We start from the raw sequence: 14,201 nt of genomic DNA on the forward strand, positions 1-14,201 counted from the left end.
CCTCTCCGCATGGGGCCTCTACGGCCCCAACGACGAACTCGGCACCCTCAACCGCCTCTCCCCAGCCATCGTGGCAGCTGCCTCAAAGACAGAGATCAAGACAGGCGTGAGAGTGAGTCTCAACTGGGCGATGAACGCCCAAGGCAACGAATCCTTCATCAACCGCGGGAATTTCGGACACAGGATCTACCCCGCGGGGCCGTACTACGACGAGGTGTGGGATTACAACTCCCAGGTGAGCAGTCACTGGGATAGTTTAAGGCATTTTCCTTATATACAAGAGAGGAAGTTTTACAACGGGGTTGAGGATGGGGATATTTTGGGGGAGGGGAACGGGACCAGGAATAGCATACATGTCTGGTCGGAAAGGGGGATCGTCGGACGGGGGGTGTTGGTTGATTTTCACAGTTGGAGGCTGAAGCAGTTGGAAGGGAGAAATCCGGAGGAGAGGTTCAAGAGGTTTGATCCGTTCGTGGGGGAGACGAGTGGGATTTCGCTGGAGGATGTGAGGGCTGTGTTGAAGTGGCAGAGGACGAAGGTTAGGTTTGGGGATATTTTGATTGTGAGGTCTGGTATGTTTCCCCCGACTGAAATTGAATATCCTACCTAGGTCATGTATCAGTTGCTTACATGAGAAAAGGGTGGACTGTCGGCTTCAACAACAAGACCCGCGAGGAGATCCTGGCTCTGCAGCGTGCTGGTTCGATCAGCGCTTCGGGTTTGGAACAGAGTCTTCCCATGATGAAGTTCCTCTGGGACAACTTTTCTGCTGTGGCGGGTGATATGCCGGGTGTGGAAGCTTATCCGGCGAGGGCAAACTTCACCATGCATGAGGTGTTGCTCGCTGGTTGGGGGTGTCCGATGGGCGAGTTGTTCGATCTGGAGGCGCTTGCTGCAGAGGCCAAGAGGCAGAAGCGATGGAGTTTCTTTTTGACGAGCGAGGTTATCAACCTGCCCGGCGCTTTGGCTAGGTGAGTTTATAGGTTTTGAGAACCATTGGCTGTTTGCGAGAGTCGAAACTGATGTGGGTGAGCAGTCCGATTAACGCGCTGGCTATCTTCTGAGGAGGAAAGCGGATGGCACCTAAATTGTGGGTGTATCAGAACACGTAGTTCATTGTTTATTGTGATTGATACTAATGAAATAGCAACACATCAACAACATACATAGAAATCAATGGAGTTGAATCAAACTGTCTAGTTGTTCAAGCGACAATGCCCTGATAGACTTGTAAGTGATAAGGTAAGATACCTGTAACAATGCGTAATGATACGCATTCACCCATCCAATTCCCGAAAGCGGTAAAGGCCTGCAGAAATATTTCTCGCCGATAAGCAACTTTTGGTCTGACGATTGCGCCGATAACGACCCTTCAAGATCCCTGCCAGACCAACCCACCTCCGATTTGACAACGCCGACGACACTCGCTCCCCCTTACCGGTGCCTGATCTGACGACCGACGAGTCCGGAGACCGATTTTTTTCCTCTTTATCCCACCTCTCCCTCAACAGGCCGCCCAGACACAACCACATCAATGAACTTCCCAGGCGGCGGTGCGGGCGGGTTCCCCGGCGCAGGTGGTTTCCCCTCGGCGGGAGGATCAGGGTCGTCAGCGACACCACCAATGCCCATGCCCCAGGGTGATCCAAACGTGAAGATGGCAGGCACCTCCTCCTAACCGTACTCTTCTCCGCACACCTTGTAGCTAACCCCATCTCCCACAGCTCCAAAATCTCATGGAATCCTGCTACGCCAAAACCGTCATGTCCGGCGGCGCAGGTTTCGCCCTTGGCGGTGTATTCGGCATGTTCATGGCCTCCGTACGTTCCCCCGTCTCCCACTCTCCCCAATTCTCTCACTAATCCACCATTCTCCCATGATAGATGGCCTACGACACCCCCTACCACTCCCCACAAACCGGCACCCCCGGCCAGCCCGCAATCCCAGGCATAAAACCCCCCGTCGACATCTCCACCCTCCCCCTCCGCAAGCAGCTCGCCCACGGCTTCAAAGACATGGGCGCCCGGTCCTGGTCCACCGCCAAAAACTTTGGCCAAGTAGGCGCCCTCTTCAGCGGCATCGAGTGCGGCATTGAAGGGTTAAGAGCAAAGAATGACTTGGCCAACGGTGTAGCGGCGGGTTGTCTGACGGGGGGTATTCTTGCCAGGAATGGGGGACCCCAGGCGGCCGCGATTGGGTGTGCGGGTTTTGCGGCTTTCAGTGCCGCGATTGATGCTTGGATGAGGATGCCCAAGGATGAGGACTGATTGGTTCTATCTGGGTATGTAGAGGCTGTGGTGGATAATGGAAGGTATGTGCTGGAAGAGGAATGTAAGAAAAAAGAAGAGGGAGGCTGTATTATATGGATGGAGAGGGGGGTCTGTGTTTGTAATAGTTCATGTCTCATGGCATTGGCGTTGGCGGTTTGGCTTTGTTTCTCATGGGAGGCTGTTGTCATGGCTTCTGGTTTTTGGATCTAGAGAGGGGCAAAAAAGGGGCGCGGGAGGCTGTATAGACATGTTGGGCTGGCTGGGCTGGGGTTTGTCGAAGAAAAGCGATATACCATGTCTGTGGTCACTTCGAGCAGGAATCTAGGCAGGAGGACGAAAACACTCCACTTGGTTTTCATTTTTGTCTGCATATATATGCAAATTATGAGGCGTGGAGAATGTTGACTACGAATTGACCGGCACTTATGACTACGCCTTTGTTACCAGCAGAAAAGGGGTCCTTATCCATGACAGTCTTCAGAGGCATTGCCCTCTATCATTCCGTCCAAAATGATCTCGCACCAAGGCACGTAAAAATATCTAAAATATCCTAGGTAAATAAACCTAACCAAATTCCCGTCCCTGAGCATACCAGAACCATCATGAGTATCACATTATCATTTCCTTGCTTCCATCATTACTCCTCCCTAACCTGCTCCCGCATTTCCTCCTTCAAATCGACGCCAGATTACCTAGCCTCCCACACCTGCCACGATCCAAACTCCCAGAATGCATCCGCAAAAGCCTGCGGGTTGTGGGCGATGAAATCCGTGCAGGTCATACCATCACGAGCTGTGGTTTCATCTAGTGAGCTTCATTGTCTTGGAAAAAGAGAGCTTCTTCTTGACTTACCGCAGCCGCTCCCGTTCCAGATGTCCTCCGTGATGAAGTCACCGCAGATATTGATATTGACAATCAAGCTCTGGTTCCTAAAGTGCTGCTCCATGTCGCACCTCGTGTTGGGAAAGTCCGCCAAAGGCAGTCCCCAGCTGCTGGGGTCCGGCTTTGCTGTCACGCCCCGACCGCCTTGTCCAAGAGCAGCAACATCGAGGTTGATGTCAGTGGGGATGTCGCTTCTGGGCCAGATCCAACTCCGGATCCCCTCCTGTCTCCATTCCAACGCTACCACACCTCCTCCGGCGGCATTGAACTCGGGCCCAAATGTGTTCTTGGGGCCTTTGACTGTGCAACCTTCGTTGTGGTTGGTTTCATTCCAGCAGTCCTCTGCCCCGATGGTGCCGGTCAGTTCTCTGCGGACGCGCTTCACGTTGCAGCCCTCTGTGGTGTGAAGCGCAACAAGATTGCCGTCTGTGCCCTGGTTTACCGACTCCATGATGTCAACCTCTCCGTTGGCCGGCCAGGCGCCAGGCGACGGATCGGTGAGCCAAAGGGCAGGCCAGGTACCGCATCCCACGGGGGTGTGCTTGACGTCAAAGATGAAAAGACCAGATTCGTACTGGCGGTTGGATTCCAGACGGACGGAGTGTCTCCCAGTGGTGGCATTGTCACGAGAAGTGTCGACCCGGATGTTGATGGTGTCTTGGTTGGCGGTGGTGAGGTTGTAGAGATCGGCATCCCCAGGCGAGACGTAGTGTACGAAACCATGGGCTGGTGATGTTGTCAGTATAGAGCTCTTCAAACAAGACTCTCAGCAGCTAAAACTTACAAGGATCGTAAGTGTTGAAATAGGTGAACTTTTCAAAAAAGTTTGATGGCAGGTCTATTACTCGGTCAGTAACCCGCCCTAAATAGGCAATCCCGAGCCCAAGCACAACTCACATGTCTCTACCAACTGGTAGTCCAACTTGGTATAATTCGGATGCGCATCAATGAAGGGCAACTCGTCGCTCCTATCGTTGTTGTTATTCCTCGTCGCATTCACTCCCACCACAGTTGCCACCACAACAATGACAATGATGATAATCACTGTCGCAAAGATCAGCCACGCCCTTCTCGTCCACGTCCTCGGGCTCCAAAAGGAGGGTTCCTTCTCGCCGTATGACATCTTCTCAAATCTTCCTCAATACCTCCGAAGTGCATCAAACAATCGAAACCAAAAGAGACCGGCTATGACTCCCAACTACCCAAAAGTGGAGTCTTGTGTGTTGGTATTCTGTCCAAAAGAAAGACAAACACCTGTCGAAGTTTGATGATGCAATTCACTTCTTTGCCTGACGTTGAAACTCCCCACACAGAGAAAAAAACACGAGAAAGAAGGCGTCGTCAACAGATCGACAGGGGGGAAGCAACGACAAGAGTTCTTATACCATAGGTAAGGTCTCTACCTCACCCACCCCCTCCAAACCCCGTATTCCGTATTCCGCTCCTTCCCCCCATGAATTAAACCACAGAAATCATCATGCCAGGAACGAATCCCTCCCATCATCACCTCCGAATCCGTATCCATCGTCCGCGGTCCCCACCCACACCATACCAAGGACACACGTTCCCAACAGGTTAGTGAACCATATTCAGTTTTGGGCAAGCACCTCCCATGCTCGCTGATACTGCTAACCACAGACGGCCGAACCGCCCAAGTGACGAAAAGTCCCCAAGTTGAGTGGGTGAGCAAACGCAAAGCACAAGATCCTTACATTGAAGCATTAGGGTGCCATTTTACCACGAAACTTGACTGCCAACAACATCTGGCTGCGCCACAACGGTCTTTTTTCTTTGGCAGAAAAGTGATTTATTGCCGTGTATCCGTTCTTTCCATAAGTTATCATATGGTAGCGGTTAATCAACAATGCAGAAAGAGCAATAGGCCTCCGTCCGTGGGATCGGCCGAGTATATGACGGGAATTTACTGATTAGCAGAGCTGCACAACCACCAAACCAGCAACAACAAGCTTTTTTTGCTACCCAGCCTTCGATTACCCATCTAGACAGTGACGAGCCTTCGGAAAACACTACATTTATTTCCAATGGCATGAGATATCGGGTTTAAGTACGCGACATAAACCCGCCCCTCTGCTTCACATGACCAACCACACGACAAGGTAAACCGCTATCAAATCACACATGTCAAGTCCAAGCAGTCAGCCTTCCCCCAACGTCACACAACAAAGCTTACCTTACCTACCTTATGCTTATTATCCCCTCTCCTACCCCCACAAGGGCCTTGCCATAAAGGCCCGATGACAACACACATATAAGGACCTCCCAAACCGTTACACCAAAACGGTTGTGAGAAATACCCCAGGCACCGACATAGTTGTAGAGGGCATCAGGGTTACACAGCAGATAAAAGCCCGTATCTTCTATCCACCTTTCCTATAGAATGATGATATCTATGTTGCTGTATAACCACGTGTAAATATCTCGCCAACGACACTGCCCTAGAAATATATGTCCGGACTACAGCTGTTACATCGTCAAGACCCTTGCAGCAAAGCCAAGACCACGACTCTGATAACCCCCAATCTCAACACTCTCACCAGAGCCTCATTCTTGTAACACAAAACAACGACAGTGACCGCGTACAAGAATCATATCCGCTCAATTTACATCCTGCCTACCCCCGCCCCACCTATCAATTCAATCTCAACGCGCTCAGTCATCCTCCTCCTCAACCCTAGTCCTCTTACTCCTCCTATCCCCCTCCTCCTGCTGCAATCCATACCCCCTCTTCCCCGATCCCGCCGCCGCCGCAGCAGCAGCAGTCTCCTGCTGCACCTCAGACAAAAACTTGTCAACATTAAACGGATCACTAGTATCCTTCTCAAACTGCACCGGCCCCTCCCTCGGCTCATTGTCCTCCGTCCCCTTGAACTTTCCCCTCCCCAGCGCCTCCCCAAACCTATTCCCTTTGCTTATCCTGTCCATCGCCCTATCCCCAGCCCCCTCATCATCATCATCCTGATTAACCCTTGGTCTATAAATCGAATTAACCGCATCCTGCGCCGCAAAAAGCGGCTTGTCATACGGGTTATCCTCATTGAACCCACTGCTAAACCCGCTCGACTGGTTGAAAAGCCGCGAGTCGTACATCCCCTCCTTGGACTGCGTCGGCTTGGCCAGACCGAGAGCAATCTTTTCCGAAATGTCGCGGTCCATCTCGCGGGCCATGACCTGAGCCCTCCTCTCGGCACCCATGCGTGACTGCCTGAGCTTCCGCTCTTCCTCCTTGAGCCTCTCCTTCCGAGCCTCCCTCCTCGCACGCTCAGAGCTGTCGCTTTCCGAGCCGGAATAGTCAGAGCCGCTGTAAGACCGGGACCTAGACCGAGATCGGGAGCGAGATGACCGTCTCCTGCTGCCACCCCCCGCCCTGTCGGCGCGGGCCTGTTGTGCCAACTGACGAAGATTCTCCTCCTTTTGCAACCGCTCCTTCTCCGCTAGCCTCTGCTGCATCATGGCGCGCTGCCGTACCTCTTCTCTGGCGTGTCTATCAGCCACGAAGAGGGCTTCGGAAAATTGAGCAAACTTGTCATTGATCTGGACATCCTGGAGGTTGCGACCATCGGCGGCCAACCTCTTGTCAAGAGGAACAGTGAAACCCTTCGAGTTCTTCCAGAGCGAAACAGGGGGGGGGATACGCCACGCCTCTTGGTCCTCAGCCGTCAGTTTCCTCGGTGGCGAATGCATAACCGGCGGCGGCGGCGTCGGTGGTCCCCTCGGGATCTTCTTGTGCTTGAACTTGGGCGGCTCCATCGGATCCGCCTGCCTCTCCACCACCTTGATGATCCTCTCCTGCTTCTTGGAACTATCCCCCATCTGCGACGACGGCGTGTACTTGACAAACGTCGGGTCCCTCCTCCCATTGACGTTCACATTCTTGGGCTTTTGCGCCGCAACCGCACCGCTGACCAGCTTGGCGAGGGCATTCTTCGTCCTTTCGGCCGTCTCTTGTACCGTCTCCTGGCTAGGTCTCGAGAGGTCCAACTCGCCCGCCTCGGCACGCTGTCGTAGTGGAATCAGGTCCTTGAACGAAGTGTGAATGATGCGGTCTTTGCTGTGCCCTTGGCGCGCGATGGCGGAGTAATCGACCTTGCCCTCGCTGTTGACTTGCACCACGAGCGCATTGGAAGTTGACGCGCCATCGCCTTTGCCCCAGGGGTATTGCGCGACGGGGATTTCAGGAAACGCGCCGCCATCGCCGAAATCCTCGGGCGCGCGAGGACGCCAACCTGCTCGGTTTCCATATGGGGGTGGTCCTGTTCTCTGTGGAGGAGAACAGCTGTTAGTAACCGGAATGGGTACAACATCCAATGCAATGTCGAGTTGGCTGACCTTTAGGACGAGCTGTGTGCTGTCGATTTCGTTGGCACCGACGATCCGAGGGCCGCGCTGCTGTGCCCGTAACTCTTCATCTTCGCCTGTATATTTTGGTTTTGGAAGGGCCTGAGTGAGGCCAGATGCTATCGTAACCATTGTTGTTTATTTTGGAGTTGTTCGCAGTACGGGTTGTCGCGATACTGAGGTTTGACGGAGTGGAGATTCTGGTCTTAAATCTTGAAAAGTTCCAGGTGCTGTTGCAGCGAGGACAGAGAGGACGCAGAAGACGGACAGTGGCTGGAACAGTGCAGCAGGCTGCAGAGGCTTATCGTATTTTTCTTATCGGGTCTTGGCACTAACAGTGGCCCGCGCTTCCAATCCATCCACAGTGTTCAAGATGAGCTGCAAGGTCAACCTGACCTCGGTAACAATATCAAGGAAACAAGTTCAAAGGTTGAGTCTTGAAATTACAATCATCACACGTTTCCCGTATTCTACCAGACACTATAACCCAGAACATGCGATATCACGCCGAAAAGAGACAAACAAGGACAACCAAATATAAATAACCCACCCCTTCACAAGACCCATGAACCACCCCTATGATACATAATCCTCATAGCAAGACATGCCCAATTTGTCAAGTTATACGCCCGGTCCAGACCAAACACGCTTTTATTTTCGCATTCCAATAAAAGACAACACCCCTCATACGTAGCCCTTCCGCGCACCCTGGAAGAAGAAGCGGACAATAAACACCTGCAGAGCTCCCATGGCCATAATCATCAGAATCTGGACGATGCTGAAGTTGACTATTCTTTGTTCTGTGCTGCGGACGGTGCTGAAGTTGCGGTTCTCACGGGTGCGGAAGTATTTCTGGTTGCGGGTGATGGTGGACAGCTGGCCCGAGAGCTTGAACAGGGACTCCTCGAGGGCTGATGTTTGTTCCGGTGACGAGCCCTGCTTCGAGGGAATGGTAACGCGCGCTTCGTTCTCGACCTAAAGTGCAAAGAGTAGATGTCAGTATATGCACTGCGGTTTGCAGGTGAAGGGCCAGGGGTATGGCTTACAGCAATCTCAAAGTCGACAAACTTCTCGGTGTATGTGCTCATCTCGTTATTGAAACAGAACGAGTATTCGCCAACCTCCCTGGCGGTGAAGACAAAGTCTCCCTGCCTCTCCTTCTGGCCATCCATAATGTACTTCCCATTGGGACCCGTCACTTCATAATCGATATCGAAGGAACCACCGGATTGCACCTATAGAACCGTGTGAGTATCACCGCCAGAGAGTAAGTAGTCCAGAGTCCAACGATAGGTGCGCATACGGCAAAGTAAAAGGCAATCTTCTCGTCCTTGTTCTGTGTTGCTGTGTAGAAGCACGCCCTCTCGTTCGCATGAACCTTGTAGGTCAGGGCTGTGGCGGCGACCTGGCTGGCCAGCAGGCCCAAGAGACCGCACGAAAGTAATGGCAGCTGCATGGTGAGCCGGCTGTGTGTTTCGAAAAGAAGTGTCGTCGAGATGCTGCTGCTGGTATCGCAACGCTTCGGCTCGGCTTCAGGACAAGTCTCAATCGCGCGCGCCGGACCCTGCCACTCAGAGCCAACACCTCAGCCAATTGCCAAAGCGCTGAGCTGGACACTTTTGGCCGGAACAACCAAGTTCCTGGCCCGCTCCCATCCAGGGGCAGGGCGGCAGGGGGCCCATGCAAACCTGGCCCAAGCTCTATCCTGGTTCTTGGCCAACCATCGGGGTTTGTTCCGCCCAGTGACATCAGCGGAATTAGTTGCGTCAAGAGCCTGAAGCTGGTGCACGCGCGGTGAGGCCTGTTTCTTCAGAGCCCGAATTTACACATATTCTTCCTTCTCATATTTACCTAGACCAAGTGACTGTTTGTTGAGTTCTTCTTGCTGGTAAACCGTTTGTTGTGGCCGGCCTTGCAATTTCAGTTCCTACCGGCCATATTTGTCGAGACCCGCCATGACCCATCAAATTTCATAGTGACGACACAGACTGAGAAACTCATAAAAACACAATTACCAAGTCGTTATTTGAGTGAACCTCGCTACAGAGGGCATATCTCAAGATGACGATACCACAAACGAAAGTCGCGACAGCGACATCGGTCGCTATCAGGGCACTCAGTTACTTCTTTTTACGATGGGTAAGTGGGGGCGGAGCACAGCTACGAGGATCAAGACCATTCACTAACTACCTCTGGGATGTCTAGGCTCTTGCTCCTGTAAGTAAACGATTATGCATTGCTGATTATATGGAGCGTGTTTCTGACAGAGGGGTGATAGCCATTTCCCGCCCTTATCTTTGCGTTATTCGCTGTCTACCTGCCATCATTTGTGTCGGGATATCTGCATGAGCCAAAGCAGGAACTAGTTGATCAAGTTGATGTCACAGTAACGGACATTCCAATCGAGGTTGAGGTTCCCGAGAATGGCAGGAGAAACCGCGGGACCGAAAAGCTGGTGGCCGAACAGCTGGCTGTTGAGGAGACCCTCACGATCGAAGACAGACCCCTGAACCCCTTAAAGACACTGCTCTCTGGTGCTCCCAACCCGCGGAGTTTGCTTCTGTCAGCTACCACGCTTCTGATCAACGCTATCTGCATCGGCATGGTCGCTGACCGTCTGTTCACCGAACGCTATCACACTGGCGATGACCTCTCTTTTGCCAGACTCGGCTTTGTCTCTGAACATGAGGCCAAGCTTCTCATTAGAGAGCCAGACCAGTCCAAGATGCCCGTCACCGTTGAAGTACACATCAAGGACCCGGTGGCGCCTTTTGACAACCCCCTGTGGCAGAGCGCTGGTGGTATCAAGTTCACCACCAACGAAACCGACTACACCGCCGTTGTTCCCATCCCCCTCCGGAACTCCAAGATGCGCACCTACCAATGGCGCACCTCGAATAACCACACCGGAGAGTTCACCACCCCTCCTCCCGTCGGCCACGCTGAAGAGGCCACCACCGGCCCCTTCACCTTCCTCTCCACCTCCTGCATCGTCTCCCGACTCCCTTACTCACCGTTTGACCACCCCTTGGCCATCCCAGGCTTCCGCTACCTCGCCAAGGTCCTTCCCACCCTCAACGCGCAATTCATGCTCTTCCTGGGAGATTTCATCTACGCCGATGTGCCCCGCTACTGGGGAAGTTCAAAGTCTGACTACAGGCAAAAATACCGCCAGGTCTACGCCTCGCCCGACTGGCCTTCTGTCGGTCAAAATCTCAGCTGGATTCACACCCTCGACGACCACGAAATCGCCAACGACTGGTCCGCCAACTCGACGGGCGTCTACAAGGCCGCTTTTGACCCCTTTGAGCACTACCAAGCAGCTGCCAACCCTCCCCCGGCACGCAGAGCAGGCGGCATCGCCGCTCGCAAATCGGCGACATACTACTCCTTCACCCAAGGCCCGGCGAGCTTTTTCCTGCTGGACACGAGGACGTTCCGGTCGGATAATCATCTTCCTGATACAGCCGAGCAACAAAAGACTATGCTTGGCGCTGAGCAGCTGGAGGACTTTTTGGCGTGGCTCAAGAAACCTGAGCCGAAAGGGGTGAAGTGGAAGATTGTGGCCAGCTCGGTGCCGTTTACGAAGAACTGGCCGGTTAACACTCAGGATACGTGGGGTGGGTTTTTGATGGAGAGGAGGAAGGTGCTGGAGGCGATGTGGGATGTTTCGAGGAGGGGGGTGGGGGTTGTGGTGCTTAGTGGGGATAGGCACGAGTTTGCTGCGACCAAGTTCCCGCCGCCGGTTCCCGTGCTGGTGGAGGGAGAGGGAGAGGGGGAAGTCCATGTGGAGGGGAGGGCGTGGCCGGAGGAGGCGACGGTGTGGGAGTTTTCGGCTAGTCCGTTGAGTCAGTTTTATAGTCCTGTTGGGACTTATAGGGAGAGAGATGGGGAGGATGTGATGGTCAAGTGAGTTTTTCCTTTTTTTGTTTTTCGTTTCTTGATGAGAATGTTGAGTGGCTAATGTGAGGTGGTGAGCAGGTATATTCATAAGGGAAACTCCAAGTTTGGAGCGATCACTATTGAGAATTTGGAGGGCGGTGATCAGAGCAGCTTGAAGTATAGGCTGTTTGTGGACGGGGAGGAGGTGTGGAACACGGTGCTTCTATCGCCTAAGGGGGACCAGGCTCCGGCGAGGGGGTCGTTTTGGAGTAAGTTGATTGGTGCTTAGGATGGGGGTTGGTGATGATCTTGTGGAGATGAGATTATTTCCATGCGATATGATCGAAACATCTCGAGGAGGAGATCGAGAGGGGAATTTGCGGAGGAGGCTATCTGATGATCTTATACACGAGAAGGGGGGTGCGGCAGAAGAGGTTATCTGTTGATGTTATACACAAGGGAGGGAGGTATATGGGACTTTGGAAGGAGAAGGACGTCTGGAGTTTGGTGATTTCTACGGTGGATTAGATATCTAGATCTAGTCAATATCTTGCTTTTCTGCTTGGAACACCGACCGTCGTGAAGCAGGATAAAAGAGGGACCCTTTGTCGCCTCCAGAGCACAGCGAACCCTAACCCGCGATATGTACCTCTTTGGTGGAGAACAACGACATGCCCGACATGCCGCTCAGCAACACCACCTAGATATAGGCCCTCCGCTTAACCGACAAAGCAACAGGTTTGAGCAACTTGAGTAAACCCTTTGTCTTGATAGTATCTCAAGAAATAACTCATCATGGGTTCCTCACTTCGTGTCACCACCCCTACTGCCAGCAACCCTCTCTCTCCCATTCCAACTCTCATCTGCCGAGGTTCTACGAAACAGGACAGGAACGAGCGAATGATCCGATTTTCTTGGCGGAGCCGGCTCCGTCACTTGTAAACCTGCGGTTAAGCTCGGCGCTCTTGTTATAATAAGCAAGCGGACGTGGAAACATCCAAAGTCATATGATGCTTTAAATCCCACTGTAACTGACTAACTGTCGATACGCAAATTTTTAGTTTTTCTGGGGAATTATTTTGTAACACAATTCCTCCAAAAATGAAGTCATTCCTAGCTTTGAGGCCAGTTTTGTTTAAAAGGGAACTGCTGCTTGCTGCTGCAAGGTGAGTGAAACATTGAAGGGGTGGAGGGAGCTCATTCGCTAACGACACATGCGCACAGCAGCCGTGGGAGGTCTTTTGCACTGTGCACTGCCGCTGCCACCACCAGTCAGAAGAGAGTCAAGCTCAGTTTGAGAGGGTACAGTACGAAGAAGAGTGTGATTGTTGGGGGTGGTGGGCTCAAGGTGGAGTTTGAGGGGGGGGGGAAGAAAAGGGAGAGTTTGTAAGTCGCGAGGATAATATGATATGGTTGAGATGCTGATGATAGTTCTTGTCTTATTTAGGCCGTACTTTTGGTTGAGGTGAGTATATGCACCTCTTTTCGGCTGAGCGATCTGCAATGCACAGAAGGACGACTGAACGACCTGCAGGGACAACTGCCGGTGCGCGAGCTGCATTAATCAGGATACGAGGCAGAGGAATTTCAATACTTTTGCGGTGAGTCTTCTTGATGGCCTTTTGGGAGGGAGACAAATTTTTGCTGATGAAAATGAATGGGGGGTAGATTCCTGCGGATATCAAACCTGAGAGTGTTAGCTCGACGGCGGAGGGGGTTGCTGTCAAGTGTTTGTGATCTCATACCCCCTCCTTCTTGAACACGTTTGGCATGCTGATGGGGAGATGTTAGGGTCCGACGGCCATGAGAGCAACTATGACTGGGACTTCATCCAGCACTACGTGAAGGAGGACAAGAGGGACAGAAGCGTCACCCAGGAGTACGTCCTCATCTCAAACCCCAAAAAGATCGATCTAACACTGCACAAGCCAGCACTACTGGGGCGCGGAAATAGCCTCCAACCCACCCACCGTCTCCTACAACGAAGTGATGAACTCTGACCAAGGCGTGGCCGACCTCACAGCAAAGATCGTGAGTTCTCCCCTCCCCCCTTCCCTTCCCCCTTCCCCACATGATACTTACACTTCCTCCCGCAGCAAAAATACGGCTTCTCCTTCATCTCCTCCACCCCCTCCCACGACCCGGACCTAACCCGCCAGGTCCTCGAGCGCATCGCCTTCATCCGCCTGACCCACTACGGCGGCTTCTACGACTTCATCCCCGACCTCGCCATGGCCGACACGGCCTACACCAACCTCGCCCTCCCCGCCCACACGGACAACACTTACTTCACCGATCCCTCCGGCCTCCAAGCTTTCCACCTCCTCTCTCACACTCCTCCCCCGGGTGTTTCTGCCGAGACCGTCCAGGGCGGTGCTTCCTTGTTGGTGGACGGTTTCAACGCCGCCAAGGTGTTGAAAAAGGAGGACCCAAAGGCGTACGAGATTTTGACTCAAGTCCGACTGCCCTGGCATGCGAGCGGGAACGCGGGGATTACGATCACCCCGGATAGGTTGTATCCCGTGTTGGAGGTGGTGGATGGGGAGCTGGGGAGGGTGAGGTGGAATAATGATGATAGGGGGGTTGTGCCGTTTGGGGAGGGGTATACTCCCGAGGAGTGGTATGGGGCGGCGAGGAAGTGGGATGAGATGCTGAGGAGGAGGGAGAGTGAGTATTGGGTGCAGTTGACGCCGGGGAGGGTGCTTGGTGAGGTCTTTGATGCTCTTAACTGAGGAGGGGGAGAGATATGCTAACGATGCTGGTGTAGTGTTTGACAACTGGAGGGTTATGCATGGGAGGAGTGCGTTTGAG

The 14,201-nt window shown here is 53.0% G+C and overlaps 8 protein-coding genes across 8 annotated transcripts; 5 read left to right on the forward strand and 3 right to left on the reverse strand.

The window, feature by feature from the left end:
* Window positions 1-130: 130 nt before the first annotated feature.
* QC764_211700 (uncharacterized protein) lies at window positions 131-1,204 on the forward strand (the record flags this gene model as incomplete). The annotated part of the gene is made up of 3 exons (XM_062944876.1): window positions 131-572; window positions 641-971; window positions 1,037-1,204. The coding sequence occupies 3 exons, from the start codon at window positions 131-133 to the stop codon at window positions 1,062-1,064; spliced, it is 801 nt and encodes a 266-aa protein (XP_062803751.1). The 3' UTR covers window positions 1,065-1,204.
* Window positions 1,205-1,534: 330 nt separating this feature from the next.
* TIM22 (Mitochondrial import inner membrane translocase subunit tim22) lies at window positions 1,535-2,267 on the forward strand (the record flags this gene model as incomplete). Its single annotated transcript, XM_062944877.1, has 3 exons — window positions 1,535-1,660; window positions 1,725-1,820; window positions 1,884-2,267. 3 exons carry the CDS (start codon window positions 1,535-1,537, stop codon window positions 2,265-2,267), a joined length of 606 nt encoding a protein of 201 aa, XP_062803752.1.
* A 392-nt stretch (window positions 2,268-2,659) lies between these two features.
* Window positions 2,660-5,339, reverse strand: QC764_211720 (uncharacterized protein). Its single transcript, XM_062944878.1, has 4 exons — window positions 4,050-5,339; window positions 3,937-3,990; window positions 3,123-3,878; window positions 2,660-3,062 (listed from the first exon to the last, which is right to left on the reverse strand). Exons 1-4 carry the CDS (start codon window positions 4,273-4,275, stop codon window positions 2,959-2,961), a joined length of 1,140 nt encoding a protein of 379 aa, XP_062803753.1. The 5' UTR covers window positions 4,276-5,339; the 3' UTR covers window positions 2,660-2,958.
* A 156-nt stretch (window positions 5,340-5,495) lies between these two features.
* PRP45 (mRNA splicing protein) lies at window positions 5,496-7,640 on the reverse strand (the record flags this gene model as incomplete). The annotated part of the gene is made up of 2 exons (XM_062944879.1): window positions 5,496-7,430; window positions 7,500-7,640. 2 exons carry the CDS (start codon window positions 7,638-7,640, stop codon window positions 5,823-5,825), a joined length of 1,749 nt encoding a protein of 582 aa, XP_062803754.1. The 3' UTR covers window positions 5,496-5,822.
* Window positions 7,641-8,192: 552 nt separating this feature from the next.
* Window positions 8,193-9,217, reverse strand: QC764_211740 (uncharacterized protein; the record flags this gene model as incomplete). The annotated part of the gene is made up of 3 exons (XM_062944880.1): window positions 8,812-9,217; window positions 8,555-8,743; window positions 8,193-8,483 (listed from the first exon to the last, which is right to left on the reverse strand). Exons 1-3 carry the CDS (start codon window positions 8,962-8,964, stop codon window positions 8,193-8,195), a joined length of 633 nt encoding a protein of 210 aa, XP_062803755.1. The 5' UTR covers window positions 8,965-9,217.
* Window positions 9,218-9,258: 41 nt separating this feature from the next.
* QC764_211750 (uncharacterized protein) lies at window positions 9,259-11,679 on the forward strand (the record flags this gene model as incomplete). Its single annotated transcript, XM_062944881.1, has 4 exons — window positions 9,259-9,647; window positions 9,714-9,725; window positions 9,787-11,417; window positions 11,490-11,679. Exons 1-4 carry the CDS (start codon window positions 9,570-9,572, stop codon window positions 11,677-11,679), a joined length of 1,911 nt encoding a protein of 636 aa, XP_062803756.1. The 5' UTR covers window positions 9,259-9,569.
* An 812-nt stretch (window positions 11,680-12,491) lies between these two features.
* On the forward strand, window positions 12,492-12,780 carry QC764_0043470 (uncharacterized protein; the record flags this gene model as incomplete). The annotated part of the gene is made up of 2 exons (XM_062940312.1): window positions 12,492-12,556; window positions 12,618-12,780. 2 exons carry the CDS (start codon window positions 12,492-12,494, stop codon window positions 12,778-12,780), a joined length of 228 nt encoding a protein of 75 aa, XP_062803757.1.
* Window positions 12,781-13,174: 394 nt separating this feature from the next.
* CBS1 (Cytochrome B translational activator protein cbs1, mitochondrial) lies at window positions 13,175-14,122 on the forward strand (the record flags this gene model as incomplete). The annotated part of the gene is made up of 3 exons (XM_062944882.1): window positions 13,175-13,269; window positions 13,319-13,421; window positions 13,487-14,122. 3 exons carry the CDS (start codon window positions 13,175-13,177, stop codon window positions 14,120-14,122), a joined length of 834 nt encoding a protein of 277 aa, XP_062803758.1.
* Window positions 14,123-14,201: the final 79 nt, after the last annotated feature.

Source organism: Podospora pseudoanserina, chromosome 2 (assembly GCF_035222485.1).
Source record: "Podospora pseudoanserina strain CBS 124.78 chromosome 2, whole genome shotgun sequence".
NCBI classification, from domain to species: Eukaryota; Fungi; Ascomycota; class Sordariomycetes; order Sordariales; family Podosporaceae; genus Podospora; species Podospora pseudoanserina.

Bases quoted from the DNA above. Each gene is read 5' to 3' on its own strand.
- QC764_211720 (XM_062944878.1), bottom strand. From the start codon at position 4,275: ATGTCATACGGCGAGAAGGAACCCTCCTTTTGGAGCCCGAGGACGTGG. The intron at 3,879-3,936 runs GTAAGTTTTAGC...CAACATCACCAG, and splicing joins TTTCAACACTTACGATCCTT to CCCATGGTTTCGTACACTAC. The intron at 3,063-3,122 runs GTAAGTCAAGAA...ATGAAACCACAG, and splicing joins CTGGAACGGGAGCGGCTGCG to CTCGTGATGGTATGACCTGC.